This window comes from Puccinia triticina, chromosome 16A, assembly GCF_026914185.1.
Source record: "Puccinia triticina chromosome 16A, complete sequence".
NCBI lineage: Eukaryota > Fungi > Basidiomycota > Pucciniomycetes > Pucciniales > Pucciniaceae > Puccinia > Puccinia triticina.
The window spans coordinates 536,515-562,576 of record NC_070573.1 but is presented as its reverse complement, the minus strand read 5'-3'; the positions used below and the strand labels follow the sequence as shown (position 1 = coordinate 562,576).

The following is a 26,062-nucleotide window of genomic DNA, read 5'->3' as shown; positions in this document are numbered from 1 at the left end:
AATAGAAACACATACTTATATCATGTTGTATCAGCGAATCGACCTCGAGATGAATGCACACGGACGGTTATTTTCTGATCCGGTGGAAAGTCCAAGAATTTTGAGGAAATGGGTATTTTGAAAAAATACAAGGAAGGTGAAGATGAACGCGGGGGAGTCTGAAATTATATCAGAAGGAGGGGCAGATGCAGGCGTACCAGCCACTGAAAACTGAAGGTTTGGGATAATCAGGGTTGAGTTCTGGTGGTTCTAAGCAACACACCACCAAAACAAAAATATCTCTCATGCAAGAAATGCAGATTAGTCATAATTCCCTCCGGCAAAGCCTCAGACCATCCGCACCGGGCGCTAAGATAGCCTGGATTAGGGCACTTAGTTCAACCCCGCAACCGCATCGGGTTGGATCAACCGGGGATCAACTTGACCCGGAGCTTGGTTTGGAGCTAGTGGGGTATAAATCTAGCCCCCACTAGTCCTCGGACTAACCTCTAAAATGCATATGCATCATGCTCAATGGCATGAACTCTATGTGTTTAGGTGCCAAACACATACCATACAGGCACCTAATCACATAATCTCCAACAGCCTTGGACCTCCCAATCTACACCGATGCGGTCAGCCACTCGGATTAGCCTACTCCGACCGTAATCCAAGCTAGTTAGTCCAGACTAACTTAGCAACGGATGCGGATGCTCTCAGGCAGGGGAGGGACTTAGTTGTGTTCAAGGTTGGGCCGGGCTGGAAAGAGTGCCTGTCTTGCACTAGCGGGAGAGCGCGGCCACAGCGCAATCTAACTTGATTCCCTCCTTGGGGGAACAAAGCAACCTCCAAAGGAGGGACTTGCATGCTATGTTGACCCCGCGGCAGTAGAGAATTGGGCATTTTGGGGGGGACTTTTTTAAAATTAATCTCCCACATGGGTTTCTGAACCTTTTTTTTCTCTAATTTACATTTCTGGGATGGCTTAAGCTGTCCCCTTCTTTCTACTATTTGATCTCATCCTCAACTCCTCTGGTTGAGCTGCAATCATAGTTGTAACATTATCAATTTCAGATTCTGTACAGTGCAAAATGTGGAATGCACAATGAAGTGGATGCTTGTCAGTCACAAAAAAGGACTTCATGGGGCACCCAACAAGGCCCCAGAAAATTTGTAAAATATCTACAAAGAAACTCCTCAATGTTGTGCACATTTTGCTCCCCCAAATTTTATTACCTGGTGCCAAATGGCGCGTCCAGAGAGGATTGAAAAACATCATGTTTCTCATTCTCTACTGCCACGGGGTTGACATAGCGCATAAGTCCCTCCTTTGGAGGGTCCCTGCAGGACGGTGTCCCCCCTCCAATAGAGGGACTTAGTTAAGTTAGCAGCACAATGGTGGGCGGCTGAACTGCTTTCAGTCAGTAGTTCAGCGTAGCAACACTCCTTTCAGTCAGTAGTTTAGAATAGCAAAACTCCTTTTGGTCAGTAGTTTAGCGTATCAAAACTACTTTCAGTCAGTAGTTTAGTGTAGCAAAACTACTGTCAACCACTTTTTCTGTTAGCCTTCAGTGATTGCTGGCTGCTGCTAACAGGCTCCCCTGGAATACTGTTGGAATTTCACAGCTTATTCTCTTCCTTCTCCGCTCCTCCATCTGTCACACTCTTTCCTTTCCCTGCAGATGCATATGCATTTAATCTATCCAGATGAGCAGACTTTGTAGCTATTACAACTGAGGGACAAGTTGTGGGCAGAAGGTGAACAATAATATTCATCTGGAGGGAGGAAAAAGAAGTGACAGATGTGTGACAGGGAGAGAAATGGACCCTGGGCTGTTGCAGTTTCAACAAATACAGGGGCCTCTATTGGGGCTATGACCGCTAGCAGTGCTATTTAACCGCTAAAAAAGCGGATAGCACTGTTAGCGCTTGGTAGTGTAGTGTAGCGGCCCTGTAGCCAGGCTACCACTATTGGCATTGTGCTAGGAGCTACACAACACTCAACTAGCGGATAGCGCACGCTACCGCTAGCTTAGCGTAGCCACACTGTGTTTTGGGACTGGTGTCAGCTTGACCTGCAGTCTGGGCACTTCACATTGGCTTGTCCCCCACGCAGGCATTGAGGCGGAAGCATCTCAACAGCTTGACCTCCATGCGGGGGTGGCACAATGCTCACTGCCAGCATATTTGGCTGGGATGAATTCATCCCAGTTCAAATGGGATGCACTCAACCAATGAAATATAAATCCAAGGGGGTTGGTACCAACAATGCAACTTCTATGCTAATTACATTAGCGGCACTAATTATGTAGCATCGTACATATTTGGCCACTAATCATTTTGGCTGTTAGTTTTAGCTGTAATACAAAGCCGCTAAATTACAGCTAATTAGCTACCCATTACAGCTAGATTAGCTGTAATTTGAAGCTAAAATTGCACTTTTTTCTCCAATACCTGTTAGCTTTTAAGCTACAATCTAGTGTAGCGTAGCGGCCTCATAAACCGCCAAGTTAGCGCTAATTACACTAAACATAATTTAACAGTTGCATCATTGGTGGTACCTTGGATTTATATTCCATCAGTTGAGATCAACCAAGTTTAAATTGGTTGAGTTCATCCCAGTTTAACTGAGATAACCTTAACCTGGCTGGCTAATTATGCTGGCAGTGGCTGAGCTCATTGGCTTGACCTCCACACACAGGCCTGACACAATGCTGTGCTTGTTGACTTGGCCTTCATGCAGGCATGGCATCAGGAGCATCTTGGTAGCTTGACCTCCATGCAGGCCTGGCACAATGCTCTGTTGTGGGCATGCCATGAAATGCCCGTTGAGCTTTAAATCACTTTCATGTCAGCCTTTGGTCATTCTTTCATGTCACCCAGGGCCCCGTGGCTTCCCATAAAGCTGACAAAAGATTCTCAGCACACAAATTGATCAAACTACTTACTGCAACAATGGGTCTTTACTTTACGGTTATTGGGAAAGTAAAGATATCATAGATTATTTTGGGTAAATAAATGGTTCCAGGATCAGTAAACAATCTCTCCTTACTGTAACACACTCCCTCAATTTTTTCAATTTTTGACTGGTACAGTATCAGGTAAAGGGATTTATGTTTTACTATTGGGGAGAGCTTTCCAAAGACTATTTATCACCACAGTCAGGCATTCACACCCTGTTTTGGCCCTTTCTGTTTTGATAAAAAAGGGTAAAAGTACATTTACACCCAGTTTTATGCCTGGTTATCAAAATAACTACAGTTAAAACATGTCAAATGAGACTCTTTACTATATCAGCCCATTGATAAAACTTCTTTTACTATAACCAGTAAATGAAAGTATGGCATCAAAACAGCTTTACTTTACTGGAAGGGCCCAGTTAAACTGATTGTAAATTAAAGTCAAAACCCATTGTTGCTTACTGCAACGGTGGGTAGTTACTTTACTTTACAATATCTGCGGGATTTTTGTAAAGTAACTACCCGCCGTTACTTTTTGCGCCGTTATTGTTAGCAGTAACGCGCGAACAGCGGCATCACGCGTAACATAGCGGGCCTCTTTTTTTGAGGCCGTTACCAGTATACGCGTTATCCAGCGGATAACGCGTTATTGAGCAATAAAAGGCCAAATTGGCCCTATTTTGGCCTTTTATTGCTCGTTATCTTGCCCAATATCTGTCGCTACCCGCTCAGATATAGTAACGGCCGTCGCGAAAAAAAAACTCTTGGTGTGATATTGATATCGCACTGCCGTTACTGGTAACAATAACGATAACGGCCAAAAAACGTCACGTTATTGTTACATTACGTGTTACTGTAGCGATAACTACCCACCGTTGCTTACTGCTTCCACTAAGCCCATATGACACCTCTGGATAAGGGTGTATTATGTCACTAGAACATAACATCTTTCTATGTTAGGCAAGTTTTGACACTATGTGCTTACAATTTCCCAAATCTTTTTTGAGAACCATACAATTTCTCTGAAGATTTTATTTTTTTAGGTTTTTTTGTTTTGTTTTGTTTTGGAATCTTAAAAATTTGTACATAGCCTCTTTCTACCAGCAAAAGAGGCTTAGAAAGCATGCGCAAAAGAAAAGAAAGAGATCCATAGCTTTGTTGGGTTGCAGTGATACAGCTCCACCAGCCACCCTTGTTGGCCTGCACGTAATTGCAATCAGAAAATTGGGTTGGCGAGGTGAGACACTGACCAGCTCTCCTTGTTGGCCTTCTCTTGAAAGCAAACCTTGGTCGGCGAGGGAATCCACCTTGCCTTGAATGACCAGCAGGTTTGTAGTCTTTCTGGGTCACAGGTGCGTGGTGGAGCCGCTCTTGTGACTGGGGACGCCCCAATCAGCGTCATAGGTGAGACGCCGGGACTCCCGATCTCTCCCGATTGGGTCGTACAACGCCATGGCTACAGTACTGGCACGACTCGTGGCGGTTCCAATTCAGGCGGGGTAGTCCCGCTGTGTAGGCCCGAGTCCGGCCGGCCGCCGCTCAGCGGTGTCGCGACTGCGTGGACCAATCCCGCCTCCAATAATCAATTCATTACAGTTTGTATCTTTGATCTTCTGGGGCTTTCCGGGAGAAACACCAAGCCTTCCTGGCGGATATAAAAAGGTTGCTCTTGTCGGCCGGAGAGGGCATCTCCCCATCATAAAAAAATCCCAGCTAAATACAACATAACAAGTCGGAAAAGAGAAGTGATTCCCTTCTGAATAGTGCGTATTTATCTTGCTCGAAAGAAGTATCTCAACAAGCCGGCCAACATCATCACAAATCCATATTCTTGATCCCTTTACCAGTGCTTTCGAAGGCCCTCACCCTTGTGGTGCTTGCGAGCTGGGCTGTTACCCTTGCTGTCGCCATGGACTGTAAGCGTTACACTGGATTTGCGAAACGTGTCTGTGAGGGTGGTACTGGTAAGAGTAGTTTCCTGTCCGACGCTTCGCCATTCGGACTTGGCACACACCTGAATGAGAATCAGCAATAGCTGACCTCCCTTTTGCTTACGTGAATCAAGATAACACTCCTCATCCAATTGATGGTAGCAAAACAAACTTCTATTGTAGTCCTGGTTCTGTAGCAAGGTGCTGCAATAATAGTGGTGGAGTGAGGCTCAGAAATTTGAATCCTTTTGATCGAACGAAATCAGCGGCATTGACTAACATTCGTTCAATTGTTATCTCTTTCAAAAGTGCTATGTCGAGTTTCCACCAAACTAAACTCCGTAATTTCCTTCTCTTAATCATCACACTGATGCCAACAAGCAAGATTGTGGACAAGTTATTTAACATCAAATCATCTTGACTGGTCGGGCTAAGATCACGCAAGTTTTGACTTGCACCTGTTGCCAATTAAATTCAACAGCGAGTTGAGCCTAAAGTAGCACAAGTCGCCCCTGGTGGGTGGCTTGCTTTGTAGCACTGGCGCTGGTGGCAAAGCCTCCTCCCGCAGGGAGGGACTTGCTCTAAATACGAGTATTGTTGCAAAACTTAAGTGGGAGGAGAATTTTTTTTTGACTGAGAGGTTTTTGAATTATTTAGCTCCTCCCCCAGCCCGAACTTAACCCAAGTCCCTGCTGTGCTTGCCGGGCGCAAGCACCCTCTCGCCAGGGAGGGAATTCCCCGTAATGTTGAGGTTCTTGCAAGCTTAACTAAGCCACTTGTGGTGAGCGGGTCTGGGGTCTCACCAGAGAGACTTATGGACAAGCACTTCAAGTTTGCATGAGCCAGACTTGATATAGAGGTCATTCTTTCTCTCCTGGCTTCTATACCACTCATCAAAGTTTTGTTTTGTTTATCGGAATGTTTACCATGCTTGTGATTTTTCAGTCTTTTTATTTATTTTTGTATTCTCACTCCTTCATTTGTGAAGCTCAACAACCAGAAGTGGTGTGACTGCACTTAGTCGTTATCACACATGAGGCACAAGTTGAAGCAAAGTTCAAAATGTTGAACTGCAATAAAAAAAATCACCAGATGGAAACAACTTTTTGCAGTAAAAAAAACCTGAAAAGTCAAGAGCATGTGCATAGATGTATTATCTGCCAAAACCTAATTGGCCGCGAGTGCACACTGCTATCACAGCCCTGTTACACCCCTCCCATGAATAAAACTCGTCCTAAATCTGAATTCTGATTCTGGATCTTGATAAAGTGTTTATGGTTTGGTCTGGTCTGGTGGGGGTGGGCATGATTATGTAAGCAGCTCCGACACTCCATTCTGCCGATTATCGATCGACCAAACAGCCAGCCGCCAACCACCTTCGACCCAGCCAACCCAGCCATCGCACAGAGGGAATGGAAAAACTACCAGCAACGACAACAGAACGAAAGACCCAGCAGAGCAGGAAACGATCAGCAGAACCCACCGAGCCAGCCTCACCAACCGGTCAGCACACCCCACATACATACATTACTAACTAACACATGCGCAAGAGCTGACACTTCTAATTCGATAAACAGACTCACACAAACGAGCAGCCAGCGAACCACTCCAACACCCTAACAGCAAGAGGCGTAAGCAAAAAACACGCGATTGGAAAAAAAAAAAACCCCCCAAAACTGATTGCCTGCTATCTCTATAGCCACCCCCTCTCCGCCTCTCCCAATGAACTCAAACGTACAAACTGAGAAAACACCCTCCCAATCGAACGACCCGCCCTTGATCGGCTATCTACCGTACGTACTATCCCCCACAGTCGCACCCCCCTCGGCTTAATCTGATCGTACCACATCCATCTCGCGTACACCCCCAAAGGCTCGATCTACTGCTTTATATCGCCAGCTTCGTCGGTGAGAGTGAATTGATCAGACTCAGCTGTTGCTCGAAGGGCTTGCGACGTGGCTTGATCCGCAGCCGATTCCTATGGACAAGACAGTTGACCCTCAACGTCTCCCGAACCGATCTGGCCGACCAGATCCGCACCCTATACCTCGAACGCATCCAGCTCACCCAACCCGGGCCCATCACCACTTCCCAACCCAACACCGCCATCGGCAAATGGCTCACTCGGATGAACAGCAGCAGGGACCTGATGCTCAAGACACTCCGGATCAGACTACCAGGCCCACAACTCACCATCGATACCATCCATAACAAGATCGTCATCAACCCCGAAGAAACCTACTGGAACGCCCAAGTACTCACCCTCAACTTCAAACTCATCAAGGAACTCATGCACAAACCAGTCTCAACACTAGCTCCATCACCCCCCGCCGGAACACCAGATGCCCGTCAACCCGAGCGTCTACAGGTACTCGACATCAGGATCGACGGCCACTTTGAGCAGTCCCTCGCCGCGGCAAGTGAGGCTTGGATGCTGGCTCAGAGCCCATGGGCGAAAAGCGTCAAAGAGTATCGAGTTGAGTGCTTTCTCGGCCGGCGTCTACTCAGCTCCACCAGATCTAATCGTACAAACTCTTCAAGTAAAAAAAAAATAGCGAGAGAATCGTTTTTTTCTTGAGAGTCACGCGGATGACTAAGTTTACAAAAGGACACTGACTCTTGACCTTGACCTCTCCCTCTGAACCACCTCTCGAAGCTTTCTGTCGGCTACGGTCTTGCCCGGATCCCCTCGTTCTCGCTGATTGCGCTTTCGAGCTGGATGCCCAATCTGAAGAGCTTTGAGGTTCGCATGGGCACCCTGACCGCCAACGAGCCCCACCTACGTCGTCAGCAGCAACGCCAGCAACGCTTCGTGCTCGGCGGCACTGAATTCAGCGAGATGACGCCCGGGCTCAGATCTGCTCAACTGATACCCTGCACCATCGAGCGCCTCCATCTCGAAGGCATCTGCTTCAGCCCCAACCTACTCCTCCTACCCCAGCTCTTCCCCAACCTCAAATTCCTCGTCCTTAGGAGCATCACCTGGGGAAGAATGATTTATGAATTGATTCGGAGATCTCCCAGCCTGGAAATCTTGAAACTGATCGACTTTTGTTTCGACCAAGAGATGGAAGAAGATCTACCGAGTGATTGGAACTTCAATTCTTGGGTTAGTCACATCCATACACACTTCTCTATCTCTTTCTCAGCTCTCTGACTTGATTATGTATTGATTTACTCAGGAAGACGAAATGAGTGAGACGGGATCAGACGAAGGCGGAGTGACTCTGAGAGCGCCGCCGATCAACTCGACGAACCTGACAGAGCTACATCTCATGGGAGAAGGCACTCCACACATCTGGTCTGTGCTCGGAGAAAGCATCCAAAATCCGATCATCAAGATGCCGCGGCTGGAGAAGTTGGTCTGTGAAGCCCTGGACCTTGAGGAGGAGGAACAGGCCTTGATCGACCTCTCCGACCTCGCGCCCAACCTGCGTGAAATCTCGATTCGTAATTGTATCCTTAGAGACGAGGTCGATCTCTACCACTGTATCAGGTGTTTGCCTGATCTTGAATTAGTTCGTCCACCTTTGTTTGTTCATTTGCTTTCATGAGAGGTCCTTTTCATCTGATTCTCATTTTTTTCGTTCAGTTGGATTGTAGGTTGACTGAAAACATTACCTCCAACCTGATCAATGCACTCGCGCTCTCGGTGCCAAACATTCGACACCTGGACGTGCGCGGCTGTCCCTACGTGCATGTGACGTCGGTGGCCCGACTGGCGGAGACGATCCGGGACTCGAGCGACTCGGAGCGGCGGATCGAGTACATCGGGGTGGACAAGCCACCGGAGCCGCTTTTCGGGCTGGAAAGTGCGCAGGAGGACTCAGTGAAGTGGGAGATCTGGCAGCTCTGGCAGGCCTGGAACTGGCTCGACTTTACCCACGTGCTGCTCGACCAAGAGGAGTGGAAAGCGCGTCATCGCGGCCGCAAGGACAAGATGCCCGTGCGGCCCGACCCGCCCGCCCATCTTGCCGCCCACCGCTCCCAGGAATTCCAGCAGGCTTCCTCCCATCAAGGCCCCCGGATCCGGCTGACCTGTCGGCCCCAACAAGAAGGCCAGCGGCCTGCTGGCCATTCCCAGGCGGAAGAAGAGGAGGAAGATCTTGAGGAGGAGGAGGACGAGGAGGACGACGACGAGGAGGATGAAGACGATGGAGAAGATGAGGACGAGGACGAGCGGGGAGAGCTGGAGGAGGAGCTTGTGGAAGATGAGGACGAGGAGGAACAGGAGGACGATAACCCGAGCCAGCAAGCCCGTCTGCCCCGTCCCGATCCGCTGCCCAACCACCATGCCCCAGCCAATGCCCGGATACCCTACCCCTCCCACCACCCGCCGTCCCGACCTGCCGCGCCCGCCGGCCCGGGCATCCAGAACCTTCCCGCGCCGCCCCCTCCACCCGTCCTGCCGCATCCCTCTTCCCGTCCCACCCAAAAGCTCGAGTCATCCACTCAGCTGTCGTCGTCTGTGGACCCCGCTCTTGCCCGAACCGCCGCCGAAACTCCGCCGCCCGCCGTGATCCATGCCGGGCCGAACTCTTCGGACTCGTGTGCCCCTACCGAAGGCTCGGCGCCGAGCTCGGATCCGAAGATGAACGCGCTGCCCCGCTCACAGATCGGCCGCGTCAATGGCGCGCCAGAGGACCCTGGCCAGGCCTCCGCCGGCTCCGAAAACTTGGCCACCCTTGCCATCCACCATCCTCATCCGCACTCCACCCCTGCTTCTTGTGACTTGAATCCCGCCCTCCCCCCCTGTTCCTCCTCTCCTCCTGCTCCTCCAAGTACCGCCCCTCACCATTCCCCCGCCCCTCCACCGTCCCATTCCCTGCCTCCTCCTAAATAAACCTTGGGCGTCTTTGTACACTCCTTGCCCTCTCTCTTTCGGACGGTATACATAGATATGTGTATGTATGTGTGTGCAAACCTTTTGAGGTTCTGTTTTTTTTTTGAGAGATGGCCGAGGACAATCGAGGCGCGCGGGGTCTTTAGATGCCCCCGCGAGTGGGATTGGCGGGAGGCTTGCGTGGCCCTTGAAGTTGCGGGGTTTACTCAGGGAGTGATCGGCCCAATTCCCTCCTACCATGTGCTTTTGGAGGCTCACTTTGCACGATCACATCCCCGGGGCGGCAGCAGCAAGAGACTTGGGTAAAAGTTTGGCTGGATTCTCACTCAATATTGTCCCAACTCCCATACCTGTTTTGGTTTGAATTCCGCTGTCAGGTTCTGACTCTCTTAGTCTTCTATAATTTCTTGTCTTCTGTTTTGTTGGGTTTGCCTCTGCTTGTCTCTGTTATGGTCTGTTCTGTGGAGAGGAAGAGAGGATCTGGGGTCTGGCTGATCTAGTGGGGGGTTCTGGATCCTATATTGTAGATTGCAGGATGAGGAAACAGTCTGGATCTCCAGCCTCTCAAAGCTCAAGAGTGTGGTCCATGACATGTGCATGTAAGCTATGCACATACAAAGGCTGCGCTGCGGCTCATAACACCCCAGTCGATACTCAACAGACTATAGTATAGTCCCTGTACATGCTGCGCCTAGACTATTCTACAGTACGTTCTGTGATCTCGGTTTCACTCGGCCCCGAGCAGATCCACTCGCCTGTTCCCACACGCTTTTTTTTCAATTTCAACTCGGATCCCGCATCAACATGCGTTACGCAGCCGCAGCAACCCGGTTTTTACTCCTCACTCACCCGATCCCGCACATGCGTTTTTTTTTATTTCTATCCGGATCCGGCAAGATCCCGCATCAAGATTGGTACGTTTGCAGTCGCAGCAACCCGGTTTTTACTTCTCACTGATCACCGGATCCCGCACATGCCCCCGCCCCTTGTTTGCCTCATCCGCTGCACCTAACCACACCTCAGCAACACCAACCACCACCGTCCTCCAATCGTGCTACAACCCATCTGACTCCTCAAGCCAGTGGGAAAAAATCCGTAATGTATTGATTTCCCATCAATCATCATTGCTCAATCATTCTGACTTGTTTCTTTCTTATTTTGTTTTGCTTTCTTTGTTACGCAATGTTGTGAAGTGTATGGGATCTCAATGAGATTATCGATTTGGGGACCTTGAGTGGAACACATTGGCAAAAATATATAAGCAGGCACATGGCGCGACGCAACAGACCCCACGGCAGTGTCAACACTATCAACACTGGTACCTCTCGCCGTCGTCGAACCGCCCAAGGACAGCTCAGAGATGTCTCACGGGAACGGGAAGAACAAGCAGATTGTAATGAAAGTCTCAACATTGCTGAACGACTTGGCCATATCCCCCCCCTTCGTCGTTGTCATCGGACCAAACCGTTACAGCATCTCCCTGACCCAGATCAAGCCTACCCAGCACACGAGCCACTGATTGGCAGCTATCTTGATGAACAACTAGACCCTTCCATAGAAGAAGAACTTCCGACTGCAGCCCATGCTGCATACCATCGAGCCCGCCGTTACGCTGAAACCCGAGAGAGAATTAGTCAAAGATGGAGCCAACTGGAAATCAGCCTCACCGCAACCTTTACCTTGTGTCAGACAATCACAAGCAACTGGACATCCCAGGCGTCAAACTACGAGCTGCCTCCAAACACTTGTACATGTAATCCCAATGACATCCGTACACGGAAGGTTGATGTAGTTGACTTACTCTGTAAGCCATCACTTCCCCATGAATTGGTTCCATACATTTTCTGAAATCCCACAATATAATCTTTATGTCTAGTTCGACACTCAGCCGATGAAGTCCCTTTCTGCAAGTGCATACCCGACATTGTACGACTCATCCATTATGGATATATAGCCAGTTCACCTGAGCAGCCTCGCACCGCTTTCTCAATTTGACTGCTCCAATTCCATCATAAGCTCTGGCAATCATCAGCCTTGTCCACCACTTCATTTGTGAAGGCCCTCTCTTTGTTCCTTGATAATCGCAATGCAGACAAATGTTACGCTCGGGGTAAGAAGTACCAAAAACGAAACCTCCGAGTTCCTTTCACCTGCAGTGTTGATCTCTATTCGCGTATACAAATAAATCAAAAGAAAATTTTATCCAATGGCATGCAACTAACACAGCGTGAAAAGTGGGCCATCAAGTGCCCCCGTTGCTTTGGACCTCAAGAATGTGAAATCAAAGGCCATCCAGACAAACCCGATGTAATCATTGCCATGGATGGCAATTTTCAGCAGCGTCACTACGCCTACGCAAGCAAGGACAACCCGCCAGAGTCAAAGTATCCCAGTAGCTTTATCCCACCATCCGGCATTGCTCTTGATGCTACCCAATTTTCCGCAACCGAGGGTGCTGCAGTGGGGATTGATGTGAGTGAGATATTGATCTTTTTGTGATCCAGGCCTTGCATTCACCACCCCTTGTTGTCATGTTTCAGCCACCGTGTGCCGACACACATAAAGCAGCAAACAATACCCGTGGCGAGACCACCTGGGAGAAGTGTGACGACAATGGCTTGTTTGCAAGTGCTTGTCGCCATGACGTGCCCCTGAAATACATTAATATCTACAAGACCGGTGAAAAGTAAGTACATCACAATTGTTTTTCCACTGTGGTTCAGTCCTACTCCTGCTACATTTACTCATCAACTGTGTATTGTTTATCCAAGGTTGTATTATCCGGTATCAATCATTCGCAACATCTTGGAGGACTTTCCTCAACACAAGATTGGAGTTCTATACGACCTTGGTTGCCACCTGGAAACACATATCACCAAGGTTACTAGATATTTACATTTCCTCATCATCAATCTATTTCTGATAAGTTGAACTTTGTTCGCTTGTAGCGCAACATTCTACCAGAACGACAACAAGATCTGAAGTTTGGAACATCAGTCTTCCATTCTTACGTGCATGAATGGGCCTGTCAGGTCAAGTACAACCCTTGGCTGAACCGATGGTGGGGACTTTCTGATGGGGAGGGGCTAGAGAGACTCTGGGCCTTCCAGTCACCGTTAATCTCCAGTCTTTGTGTTTCGACCCGCTTACACCGACTCACAGCTCTCGATTCTTGCTCGGAGTACTATACAACACAGTTGAATGAAATGGCTGGTAAGCTGCATAAACAATCATTCACACCCGTTTCATTAACACTGAATATTTATAAACATTTCAGCTTACTGGCTTCTTCACAAGCTTGAATCTGCAAATCAAATACACGAAGAATCAGCTCTAGCTTTGGCTGAACTCCATCGTGTTGCCAACCCTCACACTCCTGGTTCCAACTATACCAATCAGTTTTTCAAACAACAATGGAACAATGAGCAAGCTTACCATGTCAACACTAACCGGACAGCGGATAGGGAACAGGTTGAACTTGGACGTCTGTTGTGTTTGGAAGAGGAATTGAATGAGGCTTGGTATTTCAATCTTTCCTTATTTATTGGTCCAAAAACTATTTAAATCTTTCCTTCTTAATCCATCCAAAAACTGTTTTTGATAATGTACCTTGTTTTGCTGATTCTCCAACTAGGTCTGCTGTAGCCATCACACCGGAGCAAGCACTGACACGGGCGCGCACTTGTGCAACAGTAGCCAGACAACTTGAAGCGCAAAGGAGAACTGCCCGTCAAACAGAGGAGAATAGTGATCTCAGCCGTAAGTCATGGACATGGATGATACAATTGTGTACCGACCGGACCATGCTGACAAATTTAAGCTATGAATTCAAAATGAGAACCTTACAAAGGTCTGGTATGCCAAGACTGAATTGCAACGATCATTCCTTGCCCTTGTTGAAGAGAAACAACCATTGCTTCGAGTATGTCGTGCAGGTGAAAGTACTACCCTTGGTATGTCTATCAATTGCAGTTCCCACATCAGCCAAAATATTTTCTAATGAACTTCATCTGAGCCAGGTACCCGTGGCCAGCAGAGGCTGACTGAAGCTCTCCGCAAGCGAGCATCCAAGCTCCGAACTAAACTCAATAATTACAATCGATTAGCCCGTGCTTTCATCCAAATCACCCCAAATCGACCAGCCCCTCCGATAATTGAATACACTGCACTTCTTTCCCTCCAATCAGATGACATTTTCTGGAACGATGGAATTTTCACAAATGCTAATGAACCTTGGGCGGTGGACCAACTCACGCAGCAAGGTATACGAGCCTTTGCACGCTTCAATCGTGCACTTGAGGAGAAGCGCCGACTAAGTTGGGAGGTTTGACGTGCAATGAGGTGAGCCACACGGCATCACTGCCAGCTCCTCTTGCTTCTCACCTGCTTGAAGGATTACATGGAGGATGTTCGGAGCCGGGAGGATCTTGGGAGTGATCCTGATGAGGCAGTCATTCCTGCCGAGTTAGACCATTTTATGCACCATCCAACTCTGGAGGGACAGTCTGCACAATACAAGATCAGTTCTGTTGCCACTATTCTCCACACGGCATACTCCAAGACGTGTACTTTACAAGTTGAATGGAACGATCAGCTTCTGGAGGCATTCCAAAAGACCACGGCCCACTTCAATGACAGCAATCTTCTTGCCTTATGGAATCAACAGCTGAGCCAAATCAGATACGCAATCGATTGTGGTTTCCTCACAGAGATCCCAGGTGACTTGCACGAGGTGCTAGTGATGATGATGAATGGACAGCAAGTTATCACAGAAGGACAATTACCCCACAATGAAGATGCAGATGAAGAAGACGAATCCGAGCAACAATACCTTGAAGATATTGAAAACATCCTTGCCGAAACCATGCTTGCAGATCTTGAGCAGGAAGCCACTGCCATTAATCAGTCCAATATTCTTAACAAAGCCAATTTTGAATACCAACCTGATGTGTAACATCTTCTTTGATTTATTCTCCTAGATTCTAATCTGCTCTGTGTGTTTGTTGATTTTTCCTGGCAAAACATTGAAATATATTTTGTTTGAAATGAAAGTACTTGGATTTAGTATTGCATATTTTCTTTATTTTACATGAGAAAAGGTTGTCCAACAGAGTGAGATCACCTGATTTTATTGAAAAACTAACCTGTTACCATCATGAATTATCATTAGTCATATGCTGAGTAGTTGCCTGATAACCAAGCAGCCAATTCCACATCATGAATATGTGTTTATCATTAATTTGATGCTTATTTATTAGTCAACTTGTTCCCAGTCTAGTCTGAATAATAATGAAAGACATTGTTCAGATCAGCCTTTTTGGCATTATATTGACATTTTATTTTATAAATGTTACTGATGATTTACAATTTGTTCATCTATTGTTCATAAAACATCAATCGTGTTTTACCACAACAAGCCACGCTCATGGTCAGGGTCCCACGGTTCCACTTCTATAGTGTTGTTGTTTATGGTACCTGATATTCTAGTGGAAGTATTGATTTATTCTGGAAGTGGTTACACATATTTGGTGTTGCACACATAATTTACAATTTGTTCATCTATTGTTCATAAAACACTAGAGACCAAAGCGGCTTCGCCGCTGCAACTCAAGTTCACAGGCATTCCCCCCCCCCCCCCCCCCCCCCCTATTCTCCCCCCCCATGTTCCATGCCTCTCACGTACGCTCTATTCAGGCCCTCACTCAATGGCCATCACAATTCATTTTCTCTCTTTCCCTTTGTCTGCCTCATCAGCAGGGTTCCCCTTCAGCTGTTTTTCCCTCTTCATACAGATCATTACATGAGGGAACCCCAGGTCCCCTCCTGGCAATCTGCCCCGTGTCGCGCCTCCTACGCTGCAGACCCACCTTCAGACATGTAGAGGCCTGCCTACACCCTTTACCCAACTCCAGACCGTGTGAATGACACGCACCCCCCCAACTTCACCATCTTGCGCTCACCCGCACCATGCTATGCTATAACCAACCCAACTTGAAGCTCCAGCCACCCCTCCCTCCAACCCATTCCATCAAACCATCCAAACCCCCCCCCCCTCCCCGACCGGGGAGGCGCCCCGGACGCTGCCTAGAAACTTTAAAAGGTTGGCCGCAAGCCGCCACAACCCAAAACCTCAGACATTCACACCAGCCACGCAGTCTCGCATCTTTTTCCGCGGCCAAGGCCCGCATGATGCTGCCATGGCTGGGCGGGCGTCGCCGTCACACAGGGAAGGCCGATAGACGCGCACAACCAACCTTCAATCTCCCCGGAATGCCCATTACCCCGAAGCGAATCAACAACCAAACACTTGACCTAAACCTCATATTTACTCAAACACCCCGCAACCACACCAGCTCGCCCCTTGATGCACACCCACCACCGAACCAGACAAGGGAATCGCGAGAGTGGTGTATCGCCGAGGCCACAGAGATTAGCAACATTAACCCAGCTGAACTCCACCCGTCAGCATAAGTATCTTGCGGCAACCTAAACACGAAACACTACTCACGGCCAGATCACCACATCCGCTGCCGAAAACTTCCCGCCTCCCTTCCCCGCGAGGTAGTCGCGATGTCCCACGAGTTCGTCGCCTTTTAAGCGGGAATCCAGCATGCTCAATAATCAATCAACTGCGCACAAAGGTCATCCCCAAGCCGTTCGTCTTTTTCGCTCGCATATCCTATTCATCAAGACGCAAGCTAAACTAAACCCTCTCAAAGCAGAACGGCATGATCTAAGCTACTTACAACTGAAAAATATGCATTCATTCATGATCGGCGCAAGCTGAGATAAACCCCAAGTCGCCCACTGGGACATCTCCGCGTCCTCGCGCGCTTCCTCAAAACATAAAACATTCTTCATATCGGAGCTAAAGTTGTGTCAAGATTGGGTTATGGGGAGCTGTCGATTGGGCCAAGTGAGTGCTGCCAGTTTACGGCCGGGGGGTCAGAATAGTTGACCGTTGATTGAGTGAATGGTTGTACATGCCGCGGTGCCTTGGGGGTGAGGCTGCTTGGAGGATAAACCAGGGAGGTTCCAGTCTCGAGAGCACTGACAGCGAGTCGTGGTTATCTCAACAATAGAGGCGTTTGGGTTGGGCTTTGCGCGACAGTGGTTGTGTACGCGAGCCGGTGGAAAGGAAGAATGTGGAAACCCGCCATGAGTTTCAGGGAATGCGGGTCCAAGCGGGTGGAGGGCTTGGACGAAGGGTTTGGGAACTTACATGTACGAAAAAGGGATTGGTTTGCGGTCTGCGGGTGCCTTGGGGATGGGGCAGATTTGTTGGGCGAGCTAGAGCAGGAAGCCTTGCGGGCGGAACTGATGAGGGACGTCGTTATGTCAACAAAGTGTGTGACCGGATTGGGGGTTGCTGAACAGTGGTTGTGCGCAGGGGGAAAGAGATACCAGGGTCTGGTGATACGCCTGACGTTCCATGATAAACGGGTCGAAGGCGGCGGCGGTCAAAATACTGGCGATGGGGTGTGGTTTGGTGAGCAGGGGTGCAGGAGGCGCAAGTTGTCGGTGAGCCAATTTGATGGTGAGAACGTTTATTTAAGAGACGGACGGTGGATAATGTTGAGGGCAGGGGATCCGGTTTTGTCCTACCCCCTCCCTGGAGCGCGCTAATCATTTGATTAGGCCCCCCTTGAGATTAAATTTGACCAGCCCACTTTTGCTTGTTGCTGTGGCACAAGCTGGAGGGTCAATCCGAGGTGCCCTCCGTGGTATTTGGGGATTATATTCACATTTTGAGGGCAACTTTGCAAATTTGCAGATAAGCATAGGCAAAAACTTAGATCTTGAGGTCCAGGTTTCTGTGATTTTAATAAACTTGGATCAATCGTGTTTTACCACAACAAGCCACGCTCATGGTCAGGCTCCCACAGTTCCACTTCTATAGTGTTGTTGTTTATGGTACCTGATATTCTAGTGGAAGTATTGATTTATTCTGGAAGTGGTTACACATATTTGGTGTTGCACACATAGCCACAATATTAATCTGAAGGCACTTTTTTAAGTTTTTACTATTTTGCATTTCAGTCAAAAATCATTGGTTTGATTTTGGTTTATTCAAACACACTCTATGGTACTGAATTTTGTTAATTCAATGCTACTGAATTTTGTCAACTCTATGTTGAGGTTTCTATGTGACTGACATTTTTTAAGTGATGTTAAGGTTATGGTTAATAATTTGAGATTTTCTGAGGTTCAGAATCTGTAGTTCAATGGGATTTACATCCTGTATTGTATCATGCTATCCATGAATAATCAAGGAGAAAAAAACTAGAAGAGCAGGACACCATTGATAAAATACCAAAATAAATTTTCCAAACAAAATCTTAGCAATAAAAATGGAAATAATTAAGTTGATAAATATACAAGAAATAGAACAAGTGTGGTAAATGATTCTTCATGGATAGCATGATACTTCTCCTTGTTGAAACTGCAACAGCCCAGGGTCCATTTCTCTCCCTGTCACACATCTGTCACTCCTTTTTTCTCCCTCCAGATGAATATGCTTGTTCACCTTCTGCCCACAACTTCACTCAGTTGTAATAGCTACAAAGTCTGCTCATCTGGATAATCAAAACTCCATCAGCTCCTGCGCGCTTTTCCCTGAGACCAGTGAGTCTCTTGTAGTGAGGAGCCTTTTTCCTCCTCACAGCTAGCAGCTTGACCCCTCTCTGGGGTTCCTTCTCCTTTTTGGTTGCCTCAGAGCTTTTCTCCTCTAGGCCTCAAACCTCACTCGAGCTTTCTTCCTCGAGTCCTCATCTGCTCTCCGGTCATCTTTTCAACACTCCTTGATTATTCATGGATAGCATGATACAATACAGGATGTAAATCCCATTGAGCTACAGATTCTGAACCTCAGAAAATCTCAAATGATTAAACATAACCTTAACATCACATAAAAAATGTCAGTCACATAGAAACCTTAAGTACATAGAGTTGAACAAAATCAGTAGCATTGAATTAACAAAAGTCAGCAGCATAGAGTGTGTTTGAAGAAAACAAAAGTAAACCAATGATTATTGACTGAAATTCAAAATAGTAAAAACTTAAAAAAGTGCCTTCAGAGTAATATATTGGCTACGTGTGCAACACCAAATATGTGTAACCACTTCCAGAAGAAATCAATACTTCCACTAGAATATCAGGTACCATAAACAACAACAACACTATAGAAGTGGAACCTTGGGAGCCTGACCATGAGCATGGCTTGTATGCATCAGTGGTGTGATGTTCCAGGATCAACATAGATTCCCATGAATCATCAAATTACCATTCTGTACCTTGCTTTCATGTGTGGCTATGTACTACATGTGCTGAAACAAGCTGAGGCAAAGTGCCAATCTTTACCTTCTTTTTGTGTATGTCTACTAAATGCGCCAAGCTGAGCACAGGTTTAAACAAAAATCTATGAATTTTTGGAGATACTGGAGCTCAACCCAATCCAGGGACCTTCTTTGCCTGGAAATGATAAAGCTGGGAACATTTGTGAGCTGCTGCTTGGTCCGCTATGTATAATGCATTATCTTTAGCATTGTGTGACTTTCAGCACACAAGAGATTCCAAGCTCCTTTTTGGATAGTTAGAGTTTAGGGTTGGATCTTGTGGGTATTTTCAGAAATTGAGCTAATCTTATGTTGAATTATTTACAAGCATTTTAGAAGATACGTCAAACAAGAGGAGGGAGACAAGTGTGACAAAGCGGAAACAAGAGGGAAAAAGTGCGACAAAGAGGAAACAAGAGGAAAAAAGTGTGACTACAAGGAGAGTTGTATTCAGGGCATCAAGGGTAAACACAATTCAAGTAACACATAGATATATTTGTATTTGTGGCAAGATACTAGCAAAAAGAAATCCAAGGCAACAACAACAGAAACAGATGTGTGAAGCAATATGTTACGCTGGCTAATTAGGTGACTGACTACTCCTACTAGGTGTTGGTGATTGGGGGGGGGCTCTCGAAGTCCTTGGGCGAGACATCATCGGGGATTGAAGGATCATAAACAACGTCAATGAGATTTTGGTCAAGGTCTAAATGGAGAATAGCTTGGCAATTGGGAGTGAGTCCGCGACTTGGTCGTTTAAGCCATGAGGCTGCTACCTTTGCACCTGGTAGCAACTCTAATTGGTACTTGACTTCAGCAAGACGATAATCGGTCTTTGACCAGGGCCACTGAGTGATAGCACCCCCCGTTTTCTCAGCTGGTACAAGGTCACACATGGTGTTAGTGATAATCGTTTGAAAAAGCGTACAAGGCTCAGCAGGATGATCAAAAAATTGACTAACCAATCAACTTGGACATTCTGTTAACTGCTGAAACCGGACGGAGAGGAAAAGATGCTAAGGAGTGCGTAGGAGGTATGTCAGTACCATGAAAAATGTGATTGTTTTTTGAGGCTCACCATCCTTCCCCCCTTTTGCTCCGGGTGCATGTGAACCTGCTTTAGCAGCTTTATCAGCCTGCTCATTTACCATGGCAATGGAAGCTGCAAGATCGGAGACTGTGTAACCGGTAATAAAGGATTGCATGCGCGCAGGATAACATTTGGTTCCATCCACCTGTTTGGCCTTTTTGACAAAGGATGAGGCCCCAGGTGTGTATCGAGTGTACTGGAAAGAGTGTCGCCCAAGATGACGAGATACTGCAAAGATCACCAGCTCACACCCAAATTTCTCGGCAACATTTACTGCCTGCAAGATCAAAATTGGTCAGCGAGATTCAAATGAGAAAACATTGCCAATTAGCTTACTTCGGCATCCCATTTGTCAAGAAAGTTCTCAACTTCCTTGGATGAGCTGAGAAGCGAAATACTCTTGCGCATCCCAACCTGGTTAGCTGCCACAATTGGTTCATCATCATCGGAAGCCTCGTCTGCCTCATGGCTGCCATCTTCATTTTGTGGATGAGAAGGTCCGTCTGGGCGAGTTGTAGTTGAGGCGAGGTGCCGGTACTTTGCCTGTTCTTCCGAGGAAAGTTTTTTCCAGAGACCAGAAACCCCCCCCATTCCCGGCGACCATTTAACTCCCTTGCGAGCTATTTAGTAGAATGTGAGCGTTTACAGCCAAATCAAACTCTATTTCAAAATGAATATTACTTACGACCACAAAATACAGCTCTTGCATTCTTTGTTTTCATAAAATAGTTGAAGCTGTTGGGGTTGCGCACGGCCATTCGCCGGCCTCTTCAGAGCATGGGAGGGAGGTAAAATTCTTGGCGTAAGTTCAAAGCACTTGAGCAAGCAAATGAGAAAATACACTGACAAGAAACCATGGACCATTGGCATGGAAACACCACGCTCTATGGCCTTAATGGACATCATTTTATGCTGTTGGGAGGCATAGTTGGCAAAAAATGTTTGATCGGAATTGGACATGGCCTTTTTCGACCAATTCTTAGCTTCAATGACAAGTTCAGCTTCGGACATCCTCATCATCTCCTCATACGACCTGGGCGCAGGGCGAGGACGATTGGCAGGTTCAGTCTTTTTGCGCTTCTTGCTGTTGGTACAATCTGTTATTCCAGTTAAAGGAGGAGCATGGGATTTAGGGTGAGGAGAAGGCAGAGGGGGAGGCAGCGACGGAGAATAGGTTGATGGGCATTGTGATAAACTGGGTCGGTAATCACTTGAATTCCAATCCTGATTAGCTCTATCCTCCAACTGACTGACAACATTTGGATTGGCCGGGATAGGTCGGTGCAAGTGGACTGGAGAGCTAGTTAAAGTGTTGTTGGTTTGCAAGATTCGCGGAGAAGGAAGGGGATGGATGGGACGGTTAGGAGAGTGATAAGTGGAAAGATGCGATTGGGATTGAGCAGAACCAAAATGGGACTGAGTTGGATGATAATGTATGGAATTTTGAAATTCAGGGTGATTAGAGGTAACGTGAGATTTAGCAGAATGGTGTAAAGTACTGGGGATTTGGTTTTGAGTCAGATAAATATTTGGATTCTGATAATGGGTGGTATGAGTATTACGATCAACATAAAAGTGAGGGTTAACATGTGCAGGATGATGATAAGTGAGATCGCTCGCGACACCAGTTTGGGAGGGGGCAATCTGCCCATTATGAGGCTGATCATGAGTAGAATTGGGAGTAAAGCAAGGATCATTGCTTGCTGGGTTGGACAACGAGTTGTGGAACATGATTGGGGATGGTCCTCAGGATGGAGGTGGTCGGTGTTGTTAAGGTGTGGTAGGTGTAGCGGATGAGGGAAAGAAGGTATGGTATGATGTGCAGGATCAAGTGAGTGAGAACGAAAAGCAGCAGGTAGGCTGAGTTGTGGTTGCTACAGCTGCGTGACGCAGCTTGTGTCACAATAGGCTGCTTTGGGGTTGCTGCAACTGCGTAACACAGCTTGTGGGACATTTGCAAAAAGAACGTACCGTAGAGTCCAGGATCTGCTCCAGCATTGGGGTCTGATTCCAATACAGGTGCGTTTTTGCTTGCCCGTTCCAATGCTTGGGTTCATCCTTGTCTGCTATCAGGGCCTGGTTCTGTGATGATTCCACAAGTTTGAATGCCATCCACAACCGACTGTCAGCTGTGCCTGCATACATTTTTTTTGCCAATGTGTTCCACTCAAGGTCCCCAAATCAATAATCTCATCGAGATCCCATACACTTCACAACATTGCGTAACAAAGAAAGCAAAACAAAATAAGAAAGAAACAAGTCAGAATGATTGAGCAATGATGATTGATGGGAAATCGATACATTACGGGTTTTTTCCTGTTGACCTGAGGAGTCAGATGATAATATCATCAAGATCCCATACATTTCACAAAATCGTGCAACAAAGAAAGCAAAATAAAACAAGAAACAAACAAGTCAGAATGATTGAGCAATGATGATTGATGGGAAATTGATACATTACGGATTTTTTCCCATTGGCTTGAGGAGTCAGATGGGTTGTAGCACAATTGGAGGACAGTGGTGGTCGGTGTTTCTGAGGTGTGGTTAGGTGCAGCGGATGAGGGAAACAAGGGGCGGGGGCATGTCCGGGATCCGGTGATCAGTGAGAAGTAAAAACCGGGTTGCTGCAACTGCGAGCATACATATCTTGATGCGGGATCTTGCCAGATCCGGATAGAGATAAAAAATTGCATGTGCGGGATCGGGTGAGTGAGCACTGAGGAGTAAAAACTGGGTTGCTGCGGCTGCGTAACGCATGTTGATGCGGGATCCAAGTTGAAATTGAAAAAAAAGCGTGTGGGAACAGGCGAGTGGATCTGCTTGGGGCCGAGTGAAACCGAGATCACAGAACGTACTGTAGAATAGTCTAGGCGCAGCATGTACAGGGACTATACTATAGTCTGTTGAGTATTGACTGGGGTGGCTCATAACAATCTCTCCCAAGTCCCATCAGTCATCTGTTTGTCATCCAGCGGACCAGCAGCTGTGGTTGGAAAACCTAGGTTAGGAATCAATTAATTGATCCAATGGAGGACTTCCCGTCAATCTGGAAATCCAGATCTTAGGCGACAGATTTCAGCTTTCGCAGTGAAATCTTGGTCCCCAAAGCTCCCCAAAGAGATCCAGAGTTCCAGATTCCAGATTCCCCTGCGAAATCTGGATTTCCAGATTTATTCGTATTTGACGGGAAGTCCTCCAATTGTTAGTTTCTTTGTCTGAGCCTAACTCAATATTCTCTACTTTGTGTCAATCTCAGTTTTGCAGTTGCCTTTATTTCTGATTTGTTAATCTGATCCTCAAAGGGATACTTAGTTCAAATTCAAGCAAGCCTTTCTGGAAGATGTTAGAATTATGCCCCATGCCCAGAAGAGGGCTTATTTCTCTTTTGTTCCTTTTCATTCCATCAGGGTCCCTCAGCCACTCAGGCCCCTCTTTAGGCCCCTTTTCCTCCATGTATTTCATCTGTCCCCACATGAAATACAGACATCACTTAGTTCCGAGCCCATATCAGTGAGACATGCTCTTTTGAGACTTCTCATCTGTTGTTCTGAGTCCCTGCACAGATTCTGTGCTTGATCATTTCCCAGCTCACCATTCTCAGTCTCAGGCCTTTGGCCATTATTTCTTCAGAAGATGCTTTATGGTGTGTTGCTGTAGCAACTAGTCCTTCAGCACACTTGAGGCTGTCAACAAGGGAAGAAAGGGGAGGGATCAGAATTCATATCAATCCAAAAAAATGACCAAGATTAATGGCACTTCCAGAAAAATTGGAAGGTTGGGAGTATCCTACAGTTGGGCTCACCCATTGCCCAATGAAAGTTAAATATAAGTTCAATGTTGTTAAGTTTTATTTATAAATTTTATATATTCAATTGCTTCAGCTCTAACCCATCTTAAATTTGTTGGGTGCATTCCAGTTTAACTAGGATACTCCCAACCTTGCTAGAGATGGAAAACAGATACTTTTTGCTGGGTGCTGGTCTTTAGACAAGTGAAAGGGATGTGAGCCAACTATGGAGCACACAATGAACAAGACACACAAGGGAGCCAACCTGAGACACACAGAGACATAGATCATTGATGAGATTTGAGATCCAGTTGAGTGAGTGAATTGCATGAAGACCATTTAGACAAGTGAAATGGATTGGAGCCAACTATAGAGCACACACTGAACAAGGAACACAATGGAGCCAACCTAACGCAAGAGACGTGAGTGAGAAGCAAACATGAAGAAAGGTAGAGAAAGACAAGACAGAACTGATACCTGCAGAGACATGGATCACTGGTGAGGTTTGAGACCAAGTTGATTGAATGAAGAGAAAAGAAGGGAACCAGTACAAGGTTGCTAGTGGGCTCTTAACTGTAAATACAACTAGTTCTAAAAAACTGAAGCAAAGCTATTTGATACTTTAACAGAGAATGACAAATGAAACCTTTCAATAGCTCAATACCGGTGTGGTTGCCCAGTCTAAGTGAAATTTGAGGCAGGTACACACACCTGCCACCATCCCTGCAGGGTACGGATGGCACTGAGTATCAGTTGGCAGGTGAACTGGGTCAGTCCCTCTTCTGAGTTGGCACACAGCTTCCCCTTGCACCAAAAATATAAACATTACAATACATGTAACATAGCGGCATATACAGTTTATTGTAATAGGGGTCTGTTACACACTAATTGAAAAGTAGTGTAGCACATTGGTGCACCAATGCACTACCAATACAATGTATTGAATGCGCCAGTGCATCATTTCAAAGCTCAATGTAGCACATCAAGCCTCCATTAAAGTGTTGTTACAGCCTGTTATGTATTGGAGCAGTGGCACATCAGCTCCTCAATACATGAATCCAAAAAAACTGTAGTGCATTGGCGCACCATTACACAAAAAAAAAAAATCCCATGTAACAGAGCAGGTGCATGTTATAATACTGTTACAGTGTAACAGAGATAAATTAAGATATGCTACACACCACTACAAATGCATTTATTGTAATGGTTACATTGTTGCTTGCACAACACACTGTCATAATTCTCAACCTCTTGTCTGCTCACAGTCTCTCATCTTGTTTTAAAAACTCTCCATCACTCTGTGTGATGTCTCTTTTATGTTTGTCTTTCCATATCAAGTGAGATGTATCTTTTCCATCACAAGTGTGATGTGTACTGTCCATCTCAAGTGAGATGTCTTCTTCCTGTCATCTTTTGATCAGTCTAGGCCCCCTTTTGAACCTTGCCAGGGGGCTGTCTATATAGTTGTCTCTATATATGTCTGCACCCGGGGTCCTGATATTTGAAATATGATCATTGAGTCAGAGCTTCTTCCAACTTTGCCACCCTTGGCAGCTCCTTGGTACTATCCTTGGTCTCTTCATGATAGCCCCCCCTTTTTTTTCTGGAATCCTTTTCTCCAAGCTCTAATCCCTCAAAAGGGGGTAAGTGGAAAAATGTAGTGTGAATCCCAAGGACCTATTTTTAATTTATCTGGTGTGAAACTTTGAACCTACATTACTCTACCATCCTGTGGACCAAATTGGCATCCCAAGAGCCAAATTGAATGCCTAAATTTTACCTTACAGAATTTTTTTTCTCTAGTGGTCTTGAACCCAGAAGGCATGTAAATTCATGATTTCAGGATTCAAGGATTGATCATACAGCTGTGCATGTGTGATAAATGCATGGTGGCTGTATACACTGCACCAAAGTGCATGATTATCAAAATTCAGGAGAATGTTTTCCCAGGGCTGTACACACTGCTCTTTTCTATTTTCCTGCAAGATTAAAGGTATTTGAATGGGAATAGTACTTCCTGTTGGAATTTAGAGAGAGCTCTAAATGCCCATCTAAATCCTAAATCAAGACAGCTATCAAAAAACAAGTATTTCAAATCAAAGCAATGATTCCCAGGCTTAGGAAAACACATTTGTTT

General features: G+C 46.5%; 3 protein-coding genes across 3 annotated transcripts; 2 read left to right on the top strand and 1 right to left on the bottom strand.

Annotated features, from left to right (window-relative positions):
• Positions 1-6,282: 6,282 nt before the first annotated feature.
• PtA15_16A65 (uncharacterized protein) lies at positions 6,283-11,232 on the top strand (the record flags this gene model as incomplete). Its single annotated transcript, XM_053164142.1, has 9 exons — positions 6,283-6,373; positions 6,448-6,501; positions 6,570-6,663; positions 6,743-7,346; positions 7,527-7,979; positions 8,053-8,388; positions 8,463-8,910; positions 9,127-9,597; positions 10,979-11,232. 9 exons carry the CDS (start codon positions 6,283-6,285, stop codon positions 11,230-11,232), a joined length of 2,805 nt encoding a protein of 934 aa, XP_053027714.1.
• Positions 11,233-14,190: 2,958 nt separating this feature from the next.
• Positions 14,191-14,667, top strand: PtA15_16A64 (uncharacterized protein; the record flags this gene model as incomplete). Its single annotated transcript, XM_053164141.1, has 1 exon — positions 14,191-14,667. The coding sequence occupies one exon, from the start codon at positions 14,191-14,193 to the stop codon at positions 14,665-14,667; it is 477 nt and encodes a 158-aa protein (XP_053027713.1).
• Positions 14,668-19,653: 4,986 nt separating this feature from the next.
• On the bottom strand, positions 19,654-20,896 carry PtA15_16A63 (uncharacterized protein; the record flags this gene model as incomplete). Its single annotated transcript, XM_053164140.1, has 5 exons — positions 19,654-19,925; positions 20,011-20,064; positions 20,127-20,415; positions 20,475-20,758; positions 20,824-20,896. 5 exons carry the CDS (start codon positions 20,894-20,896, stop codon positions 19,654-19,656), a joined length of 972 nt encoding a protein of 323 aa, XP_053027712.1.
• Positions 20,897-26,062: the final 5,166 nt, after the last annotated feature.